Source organism: Conger conger, chromosome 4 (assembly GCF_963514075.1).
Source record: "Conger conger chromosome 4, fConCon1.1, whole genome shotgun sequence".
NCBI lineage: Eukaryota > Metazoa > Chordata > Actinopteri > Anguilliformes > Congridae > Conger > Conger conger.
In genome coordinates this window covers 23,363,350-23,384,388 of record NC_083763.1, presented here as the reverse complement: position 1 = coordinate 23,384,388, position 21,039 = coordinate 23,363,350, and the positions used below count along the sequence as shown (strand labels likewise).

General features: G+C 42.9%; 1 protein-coding gene across 1 annotated transcript in view; it reads left to right on the top strand.

Moving 5' to 3' along the window:
• LOC133126340 (guanine nucleotide exchange factor VAV3) overlaps window positions 1-21,039 on the top strand; it is a 76,801-nt gene that overhangs the window by 38,152 nt on the left and 17,610 nt on the right. Inside the window, exons 7-20 of the mRNA XM_061238476.1 lie at window positions 820-888; window positions 1,551-1,654; window positions 1,764-1,863; window positions 2,135-2,230; window positions 5,003-5,071; window positions 6,751-6,837; window positions 7,210-7,295; window positions 7,414-7,546; window positions 9,137-9,246; window positions 10,930-11,031; window positions 11,913-12,010; window positions 15,372-15,394; window positions 16,196-16,229; window positions 19,607-19,737. Coding sequence (XP_061094460.1) covers window positions 820-888; window positions 1,551-1,654; window positions 1,764-1,863; window positions 2,135-2,230; window positions 5,003-5,071; window positions 6,751-6,837; window positions 7,210-7,295; window positions 7,414-7,546; window positions 9,137-9,246; window positions 10,930-11,031; window positions 11,913-12,010; window positions 15,372-15,394; window positions 16,196-16,229; window positions 19,607-19,737 — 1,242 coding nt within the window. The remainder of the gene's footprint in view (window positions 1-819; window positions 889-1,550; window positions 1,655-1,763; window positions 1,864-2,134; window positions 2,231-5,002; window positions 5,072-6,750; window positions 6,838-7,209; window positions 7,296-7,413; window positions 7,547-9,136; window positions 9,247-10,929; window positions 11,032-11,912; window positions 12,011-15,371; window positions 15,395-16,195; window positions 16,230-19,606; window positions 19,738-21,039) is intronic.

The following is a 21,039-nucleotide window of genomic DNA, read 5'->3' as shown; positions in this document are numbered from 1 at the left end:
TTTTCGCACCATTCTCTACAAACTCTGGAGACTGCTGTGTGTGAAAATCACAGGAGATCAGCAGTTTCTGAGATACTCAAACCACCCTGTCTGACGCCAAGTATCATACACGGTCAAAGTCACTTCGATCACATTTCTTCACCATTCTTTTTTTTTCTTTTTTTTTTTCTTGAATTTTTTAAGGATTTTTTCCCTTTTTTCTCCCAATTTGGTAGCCAATTGTACCCCGTCTAATTCAATTAGAGCTAGTATTAGATACACCACCCACGCCCCGTCCCTCGGTGGCCCTACGCCTTCTTCAAGCCGTCTCGCCACATGCTGGTAACCGTGATTCTGAGGCGCCCAAGGTGCTTTTTTTTTGTGCGGCGATCTACTAACCCTGCCAAGTCCCTCCCCCTGGAGCAGCGAGCCAATTATGCTGCTCCACGTGAGCCGGCCAAACTTGGCTTTTGGCAGGACCGAGAATCGAACCCCGGTCCCCGGTGTGCAACTGCAGCTAACTGCAACCGATTTCTTCACCATTCTAATGGTTGATGTGCATATTAACTGACGCTCCTGACCTGTATCTACATGAGTATATGCATTGTAGTGCTGCCACATGATTGGCTGATTAGATAATCACATGAATAAGTATTCCTAATAAAGTGATCAGTGAGTGACAGTATAGAAACAATACTGAAGTTTTCCTGTGGGTGGGAGGTGCGGTTATAATGAGCTTCCAAACATCAGTTTTTAGCAGTGTATGTTTACAGCAAGTGTAACACCATTAATTGGAAAATCTCTTTGTTATGTACTGTTTTTTATGTTTTGCCTTCACAGTCTTTCATGATTCCCCTGAAGAAGTTCCTGACAGCAGTGGAAATCGAGAAAGTATTTGTTAATATTCCGGTAAGTAACAGGAGCGGATCAAGCTGTAGCTTGACTTTAATTTCATTATTCAATAATAATTCCCTCATCTTAAGAACCAGTTATACAGCTATGCAATGGAGTCTTCACTGGAACGGTTCATCACTGTTTACTGGAGGAGTTTGTACAAAAAAGAAACAGAGAACATTTGATATGTGTAAGACTACTTACAGTTGTCAACACAGGTGCGTTGAAGTTTTATAAACAGACACAAAGCTCTGTTAGAGCAGAGTGCAGTATATTATAACTACTATTACCTTTTAATGCATTTCAACTATGACTTATTTCTCTCCTTTCCCTTTTCCTATAAGTTTGCTTTGCTATAAGTGCTTATTTGAGCCCTCTTGAACAGTGGAAGTCTGCAATAAGTGTTATAATTAGAGCATGATTGGACATTCCAAATTGCTGAAAAAAATGGCGTACTTTTTTTTTTTTTTTACAAATAAATCGACAGCACTTGTATAAAGGGTGATATCAAATAGAATGTCGACTGCACGAGTGGAATATTTGACTCCAGATTCATCCTGTGCAATAACATCCTGACATTTACAGGAAGGAAAGGAAGAGGAAGTTGTAAATGTTCATTTTCACCTGGTGAGGCTGACGTTCATTTTGTATAAACACTGACGCCTTTTCTGTTTTAGGACCTTGTCAAAGTCCATAGAAGCCTGATGGTTGAGGTACAAGACTCCATCCTCAACAGGAACGCCCACAACCTGCACCAGATCTTCATCACTAATAAAGAGAAGTCTGTATCAGTAACTTAGCATTGACCTCACTGACCTCACTGCTTTCCTTCTTTGTATGTATTTTTGCAAACTCTCATGTTTAAGGTTGTCTTTTCTGCTGTCTTCTAGACTTCTTATTTATGGAAAGTACTGCAGCCAAGTGGAAACAGCCATAGCGGGTTTGGATGAAATCTGTAAAGAGAAGGAGGACGTGCGATTGAAGCTGGAGGTAAGATTAGCTGATTACTGTGTTCAATAGAATTTGACATCCATTTGTGAAGGAAATACAGAACTGTTTTTGAAAACGTTGTTTTGTGAACTATGGTCAGACATTTCCCTCTGGTGGCCAATAGCAGACATTGCAGTTTAGTGGGAGTAATTCTTGTCAGTACCCCTTGCCTACGGCATACAAATGAGGTATCACTATTTTGTAGTCTAATAACTTTTTATGATACATAAGGGTGTAACTGAATGTGAATTTACCCATATTTCTGTTTTAGGAATGTTCAAAGAGAGCAAACAATGGAAAGTTTACATTAAGAGATCTTCTGGTTGTACCAATGCAGAGAGTATTGAAGTACCATCTACTCCTTCAGGTAAACTTTTCCCTAGTGGAGGTATAAGTAAAGATACACAACAGTGCTTAAATGATTTAACTACGGTGAATAATGTGTTTAAAGACATACATAGGTCTATGCTCAAATAGTGAGGTGCTATTAAGTATAAAATACTGAATTAATCCATCCATCCATCCATTATCTTAAGCCGCTTATCCTGAACAGGGTCGCAGGGGAGCTGGAGCCTATACCAGCATACATTGGGCGAAAGGCAGGAATACACCCTGGACAGGTCGCCAGTCTATCGCAGGGCACACACACCATTCACTCACACACTCATACCTATGGGCAATTTAGACTCTCCAATCAGCCTAACCTTCATGTCTTTGGACTAAATGCAGGTTGAGAAAATGTTTTCATATTATGTAAAACCTATATGAAAATATATTTTTTTAAATATTCATACATGTTTGTCCTCTGTGCAAAGTCCAGTCAGAGCATATTCTGCAGGCCTCGTTGTCTGAAATGTTTTCTACCACTGCCCTCTCTTGCTTCTGTTTTTTATCTGAATGTGGAATGAGTACTCAAATATTATGTTCATCAATCTGCCCATGTAAACACCTTATTCTGAAAAACAAAGCCCGATTAATCCCTTTTTTCATATATTCGTATGTATTCATATATATGATAAATCTGAATAAGATATGCTGCATCTGCATGGGCAGAAATTAATGCTGGCATAAATTGAATTTGAATAGCAGAACTTGAATTTGTATCACAATAATTTTAATTTGCAATACTAGACTGTGATGCACCTTCCACATTATGTATCTAAAAACAAATACTGCACTGGGAAAGTAACAGTATAAAAAGAAATACTGTAGTTTCTGAAATATTTCGTTTTCGTTTTCCTGAACACAGGGAAAGGAAAAGTATGCATAAACAGTGCAACACTGGGAGTATACAGTGTACTGTATGGCTTGAATCTTGCACCGTGTATTAAAATAATAAACAGTCACACTCATGACATTAGGACACATTTTCACTGATTCCGGCTGAGCTTGTTTCTTCCTTTTTTAATGACGCACGCTATACATATATTTGCCACTAGGGGCACACACGTCCACATTTTCACACGCTCTCCTATTGCCAACGAAAATACCCTTTGAGCATTTTCATTTTGCCGCTGACTTGTTATTCTCCTAAATGATGCGCCCCGCTATAAATATTTAATAGTATTTCCTTGTTCTTCACACGTTGCCTCTTGCTCCTAGGTGGCCATTAAAAGAAAGGCTAAGTAGATTATACATGTCTATAAATAGAGGTAAACCACACAAAGAGACAGGCACGCGTACGCCGCACGGATCTCTCCGCTGAATGCCGCCGCGCGGTTTGGCACGCAGGTCCCGCGGGGTTGCCCTGGTGACAGTGCGTGACCGTGGGCGCGGCGTGAGGCCGCCCATCTGCCCACCTGTCGGTCGGTTCCGCACAAACGGGCGGAAGGGGGGGGCGGTGTGGTTTAAGTGGCAGACGGACCTCCCTCTTCTCCTGAGACTGGACTGGTCTGTGATAGCAGATAGCAGCTAATTTTTTGGTTTTGCTGCAGTCGATGCATGCAGTGGTGGTGGGGGTGAATGGTGAATGAGATTGGGGGGCAAGGCATGGGGTTTTGTTGGGGGGGGGTGGTCATGTGGAAAAGGTGAGGACAACTGTCCTGAGGAAACATAATTGTGGGTAGCTACCGATGATGTCTCTTTCTTTCTCTTTCTCTCTCTTTCTCTCTCTTTCTCTCTCTTTCTCTCTCTTTCTTTCTATCTCTCACACCGCAAGCACAAACACAGACACATGCATACACACACATAGTATGCAGTGCTAGTGAGGTGAGGTTTGTGGCACCGGGCAGTGGATGTGTGCTGTGATGTCCTTCAGCCCCGCCATTAAATACGTCTTTCCCCGCTGTCTACATACAGGACTGCCAAGAGTCACACCGCCTCCTCTCTCTCCATTATACTAAGCTGATTTCTGCAGGGCCCAAACTCACTTAAGCTGGAATTCATACATAAGCTACCGGTATCCGGAGTGGTCTCTCTCTCTCTTCCTCTCTCTCTCTCCCTTCTCCCTCTCTCTGTGACATACACCTCTCATTCTAATAATGTGCAGGTTCAGCTTGGCGTGGTGGATTTTGGCATAGTTTCATGTGCATATATCTCACAGGGCACAGGAAAGCTAGCGAGGGCAGGGAAAAGATTTTCCTCAGCTTTATGAAGACCATACCGGATAACCGCCCTTACCCTGTCGCCCTGTTTTTTTGTGCTCTGAAAGGGGGAAAAGCAATCTCTCTCGCCTGCCTTCTAAAAAGAAATAAATATTCACAAATATACAGTTTGTATATATTGAAGTAAATCCCCCATCAGAATTGAGTTTTTTTCCTATTACCGCAAGCATTGGTGCTGACAGGAATGTCATTTTCCAGACTTTTGGGAACTTTGTAATGTCTCTGTACGTTTGTCACTTTTTGCTAGTTTCACGTTTATTTCAGAAAGCGCGGAAAGCATGCTGCAGAAAACAGATTTTGTTCTTGACAGCTACCGTAACCAGTTTGCATAATGTTTTGTGTGGAGGTGCATTTTGAATGTTGAACAGATAGAACGGTGCCCTAATTCAAACACTGCATCTTTCTTTCCTTGTTTTGACAAGGTTGTACTTTGTTCAATGCTAATTAATTGTGGAGACCACAAGAAAAGACGGTGTGTAGGCAGCTCTGTGCTGTCAGCATATTACTCAGGGTTTTTTTCTGTTTTGATCCGACAGGAATTAGTCAAACACACTCACGATGCAACTGACAAGAGCAATTTGCGAACGGCGCTCGACGCTATGAAGGTAAGCCAACCTTACGCGTGTGTCGTCGTAAACACACATTTCCTTTTGAAGCTGGACTTCTCACACTCACTGTAATGCTCTAGTGCTCTTCTTGGAGTAATTCCACACACCTTCTTTTCCGGTTAACATATCGGCAAACAACCACTGGACTTCTGAAAATGACTGTAGTCAGTGCTTTCTCACTGCTCGCTACGTGTCAGGTCATGTTATGTTGCGTGCGTCATGATGTCACTGCAGATGTGCCGTGTTGTTAAACATCGGGATATAATTATGTATAGATCATAATTAGTCTGTGCACCTGTCAGTCTTATTTATAATTTAGTGAGAGGGGCCTGGCCCCAGTGGAGCAGAGCAGCACACAGCATGCAAACTAAAGCGAAAGACGTCTAGGCCGTACAGGAGGAAATATCCATACCAATTTAATTCATTGGGAAATCCCCGAAATAATCTGGAAAATCTACATGCACCCAGTGAGCACTTTATTAGGTATTTATTAGACTTATTTTTAGACTTACATAACATAACAAAAGGTAATGGTGAAAACAGGTCATTCAGCCCAGCAATGCTTGCCTTTTCCTACCCCTAAGTGTACCTACTGCTTAATTTGCCTAAAAGCTGAATAGTATCTAACACCCCCAGTGTTTCTGCCTGTACTGGCAAGGTATTCTACTCCCTTATTCAGCCTTCTGTTGCTGTGGCCTATCCACTTAGAGGTCTGACGTGTTGTGTGTTCAGAGATGCTCTTCTTGTTTCTGCCCACAACTGCTGCTCACTGGATGTGTTTTGTTTTTCGCATCATTCTCTGCAAACACTAGAGACTGTTATGCGTGAAAATCACAGGAGATCAGCAATTTCTGAGTTACTCAAACCAACCTGTCTGGCACCAACAATCATTCCACAGTAAAAAAAGAAAAATCTGATTTTTTTCCCAACTCTGATGGCATTCTCAACATTCATGACAGAACTGTATTCTAGAGATCAAGTTGCAATTAAATCTCCAGGTGTTTTTGTGTGCAACCCCATAGGGTCTTTGCGTTTGAAAAATAGGGTGTTCTATTGTCCAATTTGGATGGATGGTGTTTAAGGTATACCCAATCTGAGTTCACCATTAGATTTTTTAAATGGTTCTTTCTCAGTTATTTAATCGTGTTATTATCAGGAAGGCTAATCGCCAAAATGTACGGTAGATTGTGTGAGCCAGATCCTCCAAGAAAGAAATGTAAATTCTTTATTTTTATGAAATTAAAGTTTTCTTGTGCAGATACTGCTGCCAGCCAGAGAAGTGTCGTTCACAATAACCCATGAACGCAGGTCTGATTGGCCTCGATTTAGTTTGCAACTTGCACTTGTTAGCCTGAATGCTGCAGGTGATCTGACCTGGCACCAAGCCTGACTCTGAGTGTCAGCAAACCAGTTCGTCAAGCCAAAGAGGCATTATCGCACTTTGGAGAACAATAGCTCTCATTACTTTGTTTTACATCTCTGCTGCAGTCAAACCCCCCTCCCCCTTCCACCTCCCCCCTGTTGTAGCAAATCAGTGTGACAGCAAAAAACCTAGAGTTACAAATTCTTCTTGCCTGTGGATTAGCCAAGACTGGTAATGAGCCTGATTTGAGGTAGCACCCTGGGAGTTCTCTTTGTACAGCTGCTGAACTTATGAACTCCCCGTGTTTTCACAGGACCTGGCTCAGTATGTCAATGAAGTGAAGAGGGACAACGAGACCCTGCGTGAGATTGAACAGTACCAGAAATCCATCGAAAACCTGGTTAGTCATTGAAGCGTCTGAGTAAAAGCTAAAACTGCGAACGATAGGTACAAGGTTAGGTCAATTGCTGATGGCTACTGCATGAAATCAACCACAATCAAACATGTATTGACTGTAGCCTTGTACCTACTGAACATCTCATCTATAAATAGAAGGTACAACTTCTATCAAGAGAAAATGTCACATTTCTTGATATTGCGGTAAGGTGAGGACATTCTGAAAAAAGTTGCAAAGACAAATAAACATGCGAAGAAGATGATGAGTTTATTGTTTGTTAACGTGCAGCAGTCTGCTAGATAGCATTGTAGCGACATTGCTGAAGTGACAAAGGTGCGTGTGAGCTGCTTTGGTAGCGTGCTGTCTTCTCCGCAGAATCAGCGGCTCCGTAACTACGGGAGACCGAAGGGTGATGGCGAGGTTCGAGTTGCTTCAGTGGATAAACGAGCAAAACAGGACAGGTGAGATTACTGTGTGGAACTCCCCCCCACCACGTGTGTTGTACAGAAAACAAATTAAATCCTTTTCTTAGACCGGGGAGGAGGACTCACTCATGTGTGTCCTGTTCCAATGTTGCAGGCATATCTTCCTGTTTGACGTGGCCGTGATCGTCTGCAAGAGGCGCGGGGACAACTACGAGATGAAGGAAGTTATCGACCTCCACAACTTCAAAATCACAAACAACCCGACGACAGATAAAGAGAATAGAAAGGTGTGCCGTCAGCAGGAGTGCGTTTTCTTCGCGTGACGACAGTCGCCCAGTCCCAAGCACCATAATTTAGTCATTTAGCAAGTAATGCTAATGATAGTGCTGATAGCTATTTTTCAATGGAACATTTCCTAGAGCTTATTGATGTGAGCCACTTCAGTGTCAAGGATAATAATTTTCGGAAATTATGATGCTATAATACCACCCGTATGAAAAGGTTTGTAAAATTCATAAGTGTTAATTGGTATGTTTTACTAAATGAAACATATAGGAAACATTTTTATTTTTTTATCATTATGGCCCCTTTTTCTGCTATGGTAGAGCAGAAATCACCAGGAGACAACGGAAATTGCACTAAACTTGGCAATTGCACAGGAAGTGAAAGTGGACATCAGGTCTCGATATATACAGAATGCCTAGTGAAGCCTTCTAAGACAATAATATGATTTTTTTAAGGTCAGACAAAATTGCCTGTTGCTATGGAAGGCACACTTTCAAAATAAACATGCAGCCATTTCAAGTGTGGCTTGAAATGTCATCCCTGTGTTCCAATACTCGGTTCCGCCAGGCCAGCTATGCTTGGCTGCAGGATGTTTCAGGCCTGGAAATTATTCTCCTGTAAATATCTATATCTGTAAATATCCTCCAAAGAAACGCTTCCCAAACATGCCCTTATGAGGAAAGATTAGATGGCCACGCTCATACTTGCCACCCTCAGTCCTGCTCGTCCACCCACCCTCCCGTCTCAATGTCTGTCCCAATCTACCAGGGACCTGAAAGTCTCCCCCTTGGCCTCTGCCACTGACCTGAAACCCGGTGCCACGGAATTGTAGGGCAGCAGCCAAAGTTCAGCCGCTTGCAAACACAGCAAGTGATAAACGTGCATGTTATCCGCAGTCGGTAGTGCCATTTTATCACTTGTTTAATGTTTTATACTGTGTTGACTGTACATACCGCCATCACAACCCCCTTCTGTAGAGGAACGGGGATATGCCTTCGGAGACCAGTACTTGAAAGCCTGCGTTAGCGGCTGTACTCTGAGGTTTGTTCAGTAATTGGCTGTCGCTGTAGTACTGTATGTGTGTCTGGGGCTGAATTGTGTGTCTGGAGCAGCCAGTAGCCTAGTGGTTAAGGAATATGACTGGGACCTATAAGGTTGGTGGTTTGATCCCTGTGTAGCCGGGGCTGGGCAGCCTGTAGCGTAGTGGTTAAGGTGCATGACTGGGAGCCGCAAAGTCGGTGGTTCCCCAGTGTAGCCACAATAAGATCTGCACAGCCGTTGGGTCCTTGAGCAAGGCCAGGGGAGGATTGCCTCCTGCTTAGTCTAATCAACTGTAAGTCGCTTTGGATGAAAGCGTCAGCCAAATGACATATACTGTAATGTAATGTAGCCACGATAAGATCTGCACCACTGTTAGGCCCTTGAGCAAGGCCCTTAACCCCACATTGCACCAGGGGGGATTGTCTCCTGCTTAGTCTAATCAACGATAAGTCACTTTGGATAAAAGCATCAGCTGTAATGTAATGTAAAATTGCATGCACTGTCTCACATGTTTTTTCTCTCTGCCTCCCCCCTCCCTTGCCCACACCCAGTGGTCCTATGGGTTCTACCTCACCCACATCCAGGGGCAGAACGGCTTCGAGTTCTTCTTCAAAACCAAAGAGCTGAAGAAGAAGTGGCTAGAGCAGTTCGGCATGGCGATGTGAGTGACAGGCCGTCAGGAGCACGGGGAACTGTGGGCGGAGCTGGCGTGACACGCCACGCCGGTTTTTCGGGTTTAGGGGACTTTATTTACGAGCCCTGCTGTTGTCACACTGAGGGAAAAGGCATAGGTTGGCTAACACAGTTATCTACCTTGCAGTGTATAGTAGCGTTTGTGGAAAAATTATTTTCGTATTTGTTATGTGGAAAATGAAATGACTAAAATGAGATTTGTGTTTTATTTATTTTCAGAAGTGTCTCATGAGGGCGCAAAGAGTACAGTTTGAAATCAGGAAATACACAATGTTCAAACGGGAGTCATTACATTACATTAATGGCATTTGGCAGATGCTCTTATCCAGAGCGACGTACAACAAAGTGCAAAGTGCATACTCATAACCAGGGATAAGTGCGCTGAAAGAGTCATAAAATAACGATTTCCTTATAATGGGATAAAATTGTTACTGCAATGCAAAATAAGAAGGGAATTTCGGAAGAAATGAGCGAAGCTTTGTAAAAACAGGGAAAAAATGTCACAGGTTGCCAACAGATGTTGCCAAACACGGCGAGGGAACAAAGACGTCACTGGTCGTTGTGAAAGTGGGTCGGTCGCCCAGTCCAGTGTGTTGATTCACATCTCTCTTCTCGTTTACTCTGGCTAGGGCAGTGCCTCTGATCAAACACACACCTGATTGCAGGGACTGGCCCACGCACACATGGGAAAAAAACTATATCTGGTGTGGTCCAGTAATGCAGCACAATGCCTCCATTGTTTTTGAGAAAGGATTGAAAATGATCCGAGTATAAAAATGGCTTTGTTGATAATAATAATAATAATAATAATAATAATAATAATAATAGTTAATCGATAATCCTATACTTGCATTCAGTGGACAAGCAGCAGGAATACACCCTGGACAGGTTCACCATAGTAATAATAATAATAATAATAATAATAAACCGCTACAGTTGGTTTAAAGCAGGGGCTGCGGTGCTTGCCCTAGAAAAGCTAAATGAAGTGTATTAATTTAAGTGAATTTGCTCTGAGAAATTCAGGTGCGCTACATTCAGATTGGCTTCTCTGATGGCATCCGGAGCCGAGCAATTGAAACAGCAGCAGTAAAAAAAAAAAAAAAAAGAAATCTGTAAACAATACGATAAAAAGCAGTTGATTAATTTGGAAATGAATGAGTTTGGACTCACGTTAAAGAGGACCGTTCATTCATTCTGAAACGCAATTAGCGAGTCGCGGGGCTCCCTGGCGAGCGCTGGTAATGATGTTTTCTCATTTGCTCTATTTCGTGTTACCTGTCTACGTGGGCTGACTGGAACACCAGGCTGATATGCATTTAGACTACAAATGACATGGCAGCTCTTGACCTGAGAATTAATAACGTATATGTTCCACAAATGGCTTTCCGGCGTATTTTTGTAATGTTATAAAAGCCATATAAGAAGGACATGCTCGTTTGATAGGCACTACCTTGGCGTACTGCATATTCTTATTCAAAGAAGGCACGATACATTATGATTGTGAATCGGGTTTCTGCGTTATCAGCTGCAGTGAGTGTGTAAGTGATACTTGCAACCTGTAAGGAGAGGTGCAGTTATGGACTCGTTCAATTCAGATCATTTTCTCTCTCTCTGTCTTTCTCAATCTCTCTTTCTCTCTCTTCACGCACAGATCCAACATCAAGCCCGAGAACGCCTGCAGCAACTTCCACGAGTTTAAGATGCACACGTTCGACCGCATCACATCCTGCCGGGTCTGCGATATGCTGCTGAGGTGAGACTGCCCTCCATTTTAGCCCCCCGCTGTACACCCCCCCCCCCCCCGCGCATTTACAGACAACAGCCAACGCAGGGGGGGGGGGCGTGAAGTCAAAGATTTAAGACCTTCAAAATCAGACACGTTGCAGCGATAGGCTGACACGAGAACGCACACGAGGCGGCTTGTTGCTCCAGCCCTTGTTACCGCGCTTATCTGAGGTTTAAGGTAACAATAGAGAGCGGTTTCGCCATTCTATATACGGGCCTTTGTATCCCAGTCGCCTTTTATGCACGCCAGGCTTTGTGCTCGAGAGGCCTTGCAGATGTTTAGCCGCACTCGACTTTAGCGAAAGGGTATAGGCGGGCTATTCTTTTCTCCGCTGCTGGAGGTCAAAAGAGAGAGGAATCGGCCGAGGAGAATCCCCGTTCGGATTATCATGCGAAGGAAGAGGCGGGCGAGAGGCGGCAGAAGCAGTGAATCAGGTCGGCTTTGACATATTAAAGACGACTTCGCTCAAGGCCACGACGGGCTAGCCGCGCCGCCGCGCGTCCGCAGCCGCGCCGAAGATTCACCGCCGGCGCCGCGGACCCAGTTTTACGTTAATTAAACCGCTGCCTTTCGGGAGGCTGCATGTAACAGAGAGAGAGAATACACACCTCAGGCAAATTTTTTTTGGTGAAAGGAAGCAGTAGGTGACGCTTCTGACCTTAAACCCTCGGCTCTATTAGACTCCAAACCCCATCTCATCAGATCATCAGACACCCCAACCCCCCCCGCTCCCTCCCCTCCCACCACCACCACCACCTCCCCCCCACCTCCCCTTCGGTTCTGAGGAGCTCCTCTCGTAAATGAGTGCTGGATTAGATTTGTAAGAATGTCAAATCTCTGCCTGGCAGGGGGATCTTCAATCAGGGCTACCTGTGCTCCAAGTGCGGTGCGGGAGCACATAAGGAGTGTCTGGGGAGACTGGGGAGCTGTGGGAAAACTAGCCCGGGTGAGTCTCTTCCTTCTGGCGTTTTTACAGCAGGCTATCTCTGCTAAAACATTAATACCTCAGCCATACCTACAGTACACCCAGATATCTTTTAAAGAGAAATCGCACACTATTACTATGAAATTCTCAAATGAATTATGTGCAAATGCATCTGTGTTTACTATTCATAACTGGTAAATATGTGTAATGATCGCATGCAAATTTAAGTAAACACATGAACTACTCATAGGGGTATATCAAATGTTTCATATATGCGTGCGAATAAGCTGATTCGTACGTGTGTTTTTTCATGGTAGGGTGCCTTCTGGGTAAAGTAAAGAAAGAAAAAGTTAAATGTGGCTTCGGTGAAATGCCTTCTGGTTGTGGATAAAGGGGAGTGTACTTGCACACTCCTGCAAAGGGGTGAGGTCGAGCTTTGGGAAAAAAAATGAAATCGCAGTGTATTTAGCTTAAGCCACTTAATAACGGGAGTTAAAATCACTAGACTAAAACCGCTAAGGTAAACATGCAATAGCAAATTAGTTTGCAAAATTTAGTTGATCTCTTCTTGTTACCGGCGGTGTATAGTGGTTGCTGTAGCAATGCACAGTTTACAAAAGTTCATGGTTGGAAAAAATATATATATGGGCCAGTCTGCAGAAGTAGTGCAAATTGAAGGTTTCGGAAAGTATTCAGACCTTTTTGCACGCTTTGTGTTGTGGATTTGATTTTAAACTGATAAAATTCCCAATTTCTGCACATCATTAAGTTATTTTATGATTAACTTACTAAAATCAATGTCACAAGATGTGTTTACAGTGAGCTCCATAGTGTTTTGGACTGACATATTTTTTCTTGATTCAGCAATTAAATTGTGGTGCCCTAAAATGGGGTGGCTATGTATAAAAAGTGCTGTAATTTCTACCTGGTGAAACCTAAATGTATAAAAACCCTTTAATAAAAGCTGAGAATGTGCCCTTTATCTTCTTGTGACTTGACATCTGAAATTGAGCACAGAGACAAATCAAGAAAAGATATCTTTGTCCCAAACATTGTGGAGCTCACTGTGTATACTCTTTATCCATTAGCCTGTCATCCAATCTTAACATTTGATTTCCGTGTGTGCTTCCGTGTGTGTGCGCATCCTCACGTACATATAAACTCTGCCAATGGTTGGGTCTGGGCAAGCGGACAGGAGCTCTAGAGGTGAGCTGGAGTATGATGAAATTCACAAGCCTATCACTACAAATATATGTTTGAATAGTTGAATTGAAAAATCTTGAAATCTTAAAAAGATGTGTGCATTGATTATCTCATTATTTATTATCTTTAAGAAGAATAGACGGATAAGTGTCGCCAACCAAAACAGCCCTATTCAAACAGTACCATTTGTTTTGGTTGTGATTGTTTTGGTTGTGACTGTTTTGGTTGTGACGATTTTGGCTCATTTTTGGCTAGTTTTTAGCAAGCACATTGTTGGAAACCACTTCTCTGTGCAGAATCACATTTAATTAAATCTACTGGTATGAAATCATTTTCTTTTTCTCTAATATAAAAACCTGGGTGTTTGATTATGACATCTTTTATAGTTACAGACTAATTTTAAGATTTTGTAGGTCAATTATATAAAAATGCTAAAAACTTTTGGGTGCAAAAACTTAATTCAGATGAAGGCAGTCTCATTTCCTGGTTGCAAGCAGGTTCTCTTCACAGACTCAAACAATGTGTTTTGGTTGTGATGTAAAAATTGGAGACAATATTTTCTACATTGAAAAAAGTTTTTTTTTTTAATTATAAATTTAATTACAAAATAGTAATTTCAGTATTTCAACATGCATTTGATAAACATTTCTATGCTTTATTGAATGAGAGTCATTGTTTCATGCCCCAGGTTAAAAAAATGTACTTGTTATTACTGTCATTTATATTTTAGGTTATATTAAAGTGTGAAATTATGTATTATGTAACAAGGAAAGATTTTATGAATCAATTTATTTTCTCAGAAAGAGACATCTGTTTGCATGACTTCTGTAGAATGGCCCTTATATGTATATACACATACATACTATTCATAGTGTGCAAATTACATACTAAAGCACCATTCTGCTTACCGTGCTCCAAGTTGCTTATATTTCTGTGTGTGTAGGTAGCCACAAGGGGGTAAAAATCAATACAGTCAGCCCTGAGTCAAATATGCCTTTGAAACAAGTCTTTAGGCGGCAGTTAAATGAACACTTCTGCAGATCCATGATCATTTTCGCCCACTTAGTTACCTAACAAAATGAGATACCGCATGAATTAATTTCGATATACGTGTAGAACGAAATAAATTCTATGCAAATTGTCAGTTACCTATAGGTGTTTTACAGGTGAATAAAGTGTTTCAAATACAGATTAGTCCCAGGTCTGCAGAGTGCTTCATGTTGTTTATACCTGTAAGGTAATCTGATGATTGTGACGAACGTCTCTGACGAAAGGCTCCAGGGAACGCTGGCACGTGGCCAGACGGCTGTGTAATGCCTGCTCTTGTTGGTCTTGGCATGGCTTATTGAACTCGTGGCACCAGAACAATAACCTGTCTGCAAACCACACCTGGGCACCCCCTGCTCTCGCCTGATTAGTGGCACCCAGAAAGCAGCTGGAGAGGAGCCAGTCAGAAATGTTTTTACAATATTACGCTTCTCGTAAATTCTATCTGAACTGCCTATGATAAACAGGTGATGCATACGTTCAAGTATAATGGCGTTAGGGATAAGGAATGAAGCTTGTATTTGTGCAAATATTTAGCCTTTTTGACAGACCACAGAATAACTCGGATGATATATGCCTGCCTCGACATATGCCGTTTTTACGGTCGGGCGGTTTTGAGTTATTATGGCCCGGGTTGAGATCAATCATTTGTTTAAAGGTCTTAGAACGTAGAGCACGGGGACACGATGCGGAAAAAAATGGAAACGCACAAATCACCAGCGGAGTGAAAATAGTAAAAGTGAGAGGTGCAGCAATGGCTGCCTGTTTTGGCGTGCCCTGATTTTGCGGGAGTCTTTTGTCATTTGCCGTAGCTTAGCAGCGCGCTGCCTCTCGGTGACTGCTGCTGTCCGCTTCGTGTTATCTGGAAAGTGTACTATCGTGCGCTGGGCCAAAGTTCAGCGCAATACACGCAGCCTGTGAAGAGGCTGGCGTCCCCTGGGAGCCAATGAGGCAAACTCTTAACAAAACAGTCTGCAGTCCTGCCCCAAGTCATTTGCACTAGGCTCCTGTCAGGTAACTGCAGCAGAACAAAACAAAACAGACAGAGCCTGCCGCGCGCTAACGAACACAGCAACAAGTCTGACTGTCCGATGGTATGCACTCACTATGCCTGTTTCCAAATTTATTTCAGATTCTGGCACTCTGAAACCACAGGTAAGACATCAGAGGCTTTCAGAATGTTGTTTTGTTTAAATAAAAATGCTGACTTTTGTTAGGCTTTCATGAGAAACAATTGTTACATTTTCTCACACTGTTATGTTGTATGTTATTAGAGCGCATATAGCCTTCGCATATTTTTGTTGTTTTGTTGATGTCTAACTCTGGCTTGCAAGGAATTAATGTAAAACTGTTTATGTGTTTTTTTTATAGCTTATGCTCGTGTTTGGTTGATTTAGAGGTTTTGCAGTAAATTACCCTTGCATGCAGTATGAATGCATGTATGTACATATATCAGTCTTATTAGGAGAAAGTGTGAACGCAGAGATGTGAGTGGAAATTAATCCACCCAGCAATTGTTAGACATTTTCATTCCATCATTGACAAGCCATTCTGTGCTTGTGTTACTGCAGTAATACATTCACAATACCATATTTAGCGTATACAGGGCAGCACAGACATGACTGAATTCCCAATAAAGGCAACAGCAGATGTATGTAAAATGTTGTAACCAAATCACATTCCATCTATTATATGCAATGAAGTTGGGATTACTTTCATGTTACTGCCTGTTTACCAATTGCTGCAGGCAGATACACTGGTAATATGCAAGACTTTACAAATTCTAATATGCATACATGCACGTATATTCATATACTGTATATAAAGACTTTAGGGACGTTTTGTCGATATTTGTCCATTAAGTTTTCCAGTCTGGCTAGCCCTCTCTCTGGGACTGAGAATGTGCCTTTTTTGCACAGTGCGCAAATCACATCTTGTTCTCTCCCCTCCCCGCAGAAAAGAGCGGATCACGGAAGACGACATGACCCAGGTCAGTACACTTTGAATGCGATTGAAGCTACGGGCGTATAGCTGCGTATCACGCCGTTCCCCGGCTACTCCGTCTGTCCTAATGCGGCGCGAGAGGCGGTGAGCTCATGAGCCGGGCTGCGGGGCTCCAGCGAATTTCCTGAAAAATGTGCGTGCGCGTGCTTTCCCCTCGCCGTCTCGCATTCAGATGCGGAAAATCCGCCCCCTCCTGTTCCGCGTCCCGGTGAGGTCATCGTACGTTGCGTTTCGTTTCATATTGGCGCTATCATTTCATAATTTTACCCGTTCTGCGTTGCATGAGAACGAACAGAGATGTTGATTTCCAGCTCCTCTTGTGTTGGTGTAACATCTTTCACGCTCGGGGGCACACAGAGCGCCTCTGTAATAACTCACTGTAGCTCTTGCCTAAGAAGGCAGGCTGTTGCATGCGACCAGTACTTACAGTAACAGCCTGTAATCAGATACCCACTTATTTATGTGCAGCGCGTTTTAACCCTCTGTCGGATGTCCCGCACAAACACTTACGCACAATGGTCTGTGGAGAAACCCTATCCACAGTAACTAAAGCCTGCATGGGAGGCTAGAGGGTTTTAGCAGTGATTTGAGTAATACGTCCCGTCGCCTCATGAATAGAGAGGAGAAAGTCTGACAAAACAAGTCGTGCGCCTACTTGCCCACTGCAGGTACAACATTGTTTTTTCACTTAATGAGAACTGTCGAGTTGTTTCACATGAAATTGAATCATGAACCCTGAAAAAAAAGCACAAAAGCAAGAAACAAACAAACTTTCTGCTGTTCTGGTTCTTATGCATGCACAGAGGCTAAAGTTTCCCGGGAGTTCTTTAGGAAAGTACATGGCCGAGGCAATACGATGTCTCAAATTGGCAGGCTTTATCTTTTGATAATGATATAATAATAATAGTAATAATCCTCATCATCATTATCATCATCATAATAACAACAACAATACTAAAGAGAAATTGATTGCTCCAATTTTTTTCAAGTTATAATGAGTGCTGTAGCTTCAGATGCACTCAGTTCCAAAGGAAGAAGATCTGGTTGCTGATAAGGGACTGTCATATAGCAGAATTATAATGCAGAGATGTGATATTTCTCTCTCATTTGAATTCCATTACTCCTGTATTTTTAAATCATATTACACTTAACAAAGAGGCCACATTCTGTTGACCCCTTACTAGAGCTGAAGTTCCACTTGAGCAATTGAACTAAAGCATCTTGCCCGAGAGAACCAGAGCATCTGGGCTTTGAATTAGCAACTCTTGGGTTCTGGGGCAACAAACAACTAATGCTTCCCAAAAAGGGAGGAGTAGGAGGGGGGGAGGTAAAGAAAGCTATCTTTCACTGCACCATTGCTTTGAAAGGTCATCAAGCGGTGATGCACTCCTGCGCATTCGTTAATGAACAGGGCTCTTCCGGGCTCAGGAGAATCAGCTACGTCTCTTTTTTTGGGGGAAAGGAGAGTGGGAGGGATCAATAAATGTGAAGTAAAAGAATCCAGCCATGGAAATTGTTCCCGCGGAGAGCCAAGCCGTAGTTGGCCGGTGATGAAAAGCCGCGAGGAGAATGGTATCCGTGGCAGCAGTGGCGGGAGGAACGCCCCCGTGCCAACCTTAATGGGATCATGAATATTTGAAGTAAATGGGGAAGTGTTCAGACATAAGTAGGCTTTTTTGTTAACTCTGCTAAACACACACGCGCACGGTGCGAGCGCACACACATATGAGTTTGCCGCTGTGCAGACTTCCTTATGGAAAGTTTAGGTTCCGTCGAGAGGCCTTTAGTGTAGTGGTTAAGGTACATGACTGGGATGGTGGTTTGATCCCTGGTGTAGCCACCACGATAAGATCTGCGCTGATGTTGGGCCCTTGAGCTAGCCCCTTAACCCCACATTGCTACAGGGGTCTCCTGCTTAATCTTAATCAACTGTAAATCGCTTTGGATAAAAGCGTCAGCTAACATGTAATGTAATAAAAGAACCGGGCTCATGGATTCGTTAAAGCCGTCTGTTTGTCTATGGCATTTTGTGCTGGAGCACAGATCACATGATGAGTACTGTACTTACCATATTATTGAAAATACATATTTACAGTATTTGTAGTTTATCAGAAAGGCATGTGTGTTCACCCTACACATTAATCATTCTTATGAAATGGATCTTTGTAACCCTTCGGAGGTGCCACATGAGGAAGAATTTCATGACTTTTCTCTCTCTCCCTCTCCCTCTCCCTCTCTCTCTATCTCTTCCTCTCCCTCTCTCTCTCTCTCTCTCTCTCTCTCTCTCTCCCTCTTTGCGCATGATGTTCTGCATATTTCTAAAGGTTATTTAATGAGCAGTGCTGGAGAGAAAATGGCCCAGTCACAATTATTGGCAGATATCCTAGCTCTTGTCTTCCTCCAGAATGCTGGGCTTGTGTATACTGTCCTCCCTGAGAGAGCCAGAGCCAGATTCACAGGCTTCTCAGCCTTTTAACTGGCTTCAAAGATTCCTCCATCCTTCGGCTGTGTGCCTCTTTACTCACAAGCTTAAGGGACTTTGTGCAGTCACAAGAGGCCACTGCCGCGTTTAAGTGTACCTTCTTACACTGTCTTTGTGAAAGAAAATGAAAATTCCCCCCAAAAGAGCAGTCCGTCTCCACTTTCAAATACAGTTTGAACCCGGTGTTCGTATCGAGTTTTAATCCCTACCTTTTTCTCGTTGATAATCATCTGGCGCTCAGAAAAACCCGCTCGTTCTGTATAGTTTAACCAGCAGGGGGAGACCTTTTGAGCTCAATTACGCTAATCACAAAAATCATCGCTGCAATCTGTAATTTGGATAATTACATGCTACAGTATGCCGACGACGACCAGAGCCAATCCGCAGAAAGCGGGGCGAGTAATGAAAACAAATACAGGCTGCCGTCACTGCCGTTCAGGGAGGGCAGACAGCGTTTATCTGCTGTGGAGCCCTCTCCATTACAAAAACAAATACCCATGCTTGAGAATCGCATTGAGTGAGAATCACTCGCTTTGAATGGTGTGTAACTGACTCATTATGCACTCAGTCCATTTTAATTATGATGAAGGCAGCTGGGAAAGAACACAGAAATTGGGAATTAGCATGTGGCATGCACATTTCGGGGGGCCGTTTTGATGTGCTGAAATGTGCCAAGAACAGACAGGCTCAAGATGGCTCCCGAGCTTTCGCTCTCTCACTTTTTTTTTGTCGCATACATAACCAGATATTTAGGGTTTATCAGCCAGCGAATGTAGAGCTATGACTGGCAACATTTTCACTTGTCTTTCAAGAGCCAACTGCTTGGCTAGAGTGTGGCCCAGATTCACTGAAGTGCTGTTTTGCTGTGTGTGTGTTCACAGGTTTGCCTAAGATGCTGGCAATTCGTAACTATTATGGCATCCCCAGCCCAGTGTGTGGACCTCCACTGAACATTCAGGCTGGCAACATCATCGAGCTGATCTGCGCAGATCCACATAGTTCCTGGTGGCAGGTGAGGGACCATATCATGTCAACAACACATCATAAAGCAATAAATAAACATCCAACAAAATGTAGACTGTTTTTGTGTCAGGGCCACAACATAACCTTTGACGGCTGTGGTAATCGGTTTACTGCACAATACCTGGTCTTGAGGCTCTCTATGGATTTGTTTGTTTGTTCATCTGTAGTAATACAATGTACTATTATCTGTCTGCCGTTATGAAGCCATTATAACCTGTAACAGTTAAAAAAAAAAAAATCTCAGCTTGATCCACATCTAGCATTCTCAATTTTGAGTCTTGGTTATACATCTTGCCTGTACTGGTAAGCCATTTATTTTATTAATTTTTTAATATTTATTTAATTTAGGCATCCCTGAATGGCTGCACAATGATGCACTAGTGCAGAAGAGATGTAGGCTAACGTCCGTTCTGTTTACATGATCATTCTGTTTAGCTTTATGACAAGCTTAAAGCTTACTGTTTGCACAGTAACTAACTAACAATCTTGCTTCTTAGTTGTGTTCAATAAATGTAGCTATATCATAAAAACACTGGCTTATAGAAGCAAGATATGCTGTGCACTGCCAGATATACACCCAATGAGGTGGTGAAATTGCGTCATCGGTGGAGGACAACGTGTTTACTATTTGCTCGTTGTATTTTACAACTTTCTCATGCTAGCAATCACTCAGCAAATTGCTCATGAAGTTCTAGTGCACACATTATCTTATCAGCCATGAAAACCGTTGACACACGCTTCAGCATGAAGATTTATACCCACCTACATAAGCTTGCTGTATATGGTTCTTGCTGTGTATGGTGATATGTAAGGGCAAGTCTGTAGGAAAATGACTATTAATGCTTGTAATTTGTCCTACAGCCACCTTGTATAGTGGTATAGGTACATAGCTTAAGTAAAAAAGCGAGGTTCTGGAAGTTTCTCTATAGATAACTGAAGTGAACACAGCAGCCATGATCAGAGAGCCTTTGTGTCATTGTGAAGCTTTTTCCCAGTACTGGAAATAGGTGCGGAAACCAAAGCTTTGGCTTGACACTTTGAGGATTGATGCTTGCTTATTTTTGGCTGGTGTCAGTGCTGCTGTGGCCAGGGCTTTATTGTGGTGCGAGAATAACATATTCCCCCTTCCTTGGCTGCAGTGCTGTGAGGAGTCGGGTGGGAATAGGCATTTTGGTGCGATTTCTGAGGCTTTGTGTGCTGTCATTTTCTGATGGCACACAGGAAAACAGAAAGGCACACCCAGAGACTGACTAAATCGGCACAGCTTCAGACACCGGCTTAGGCTGGCAGC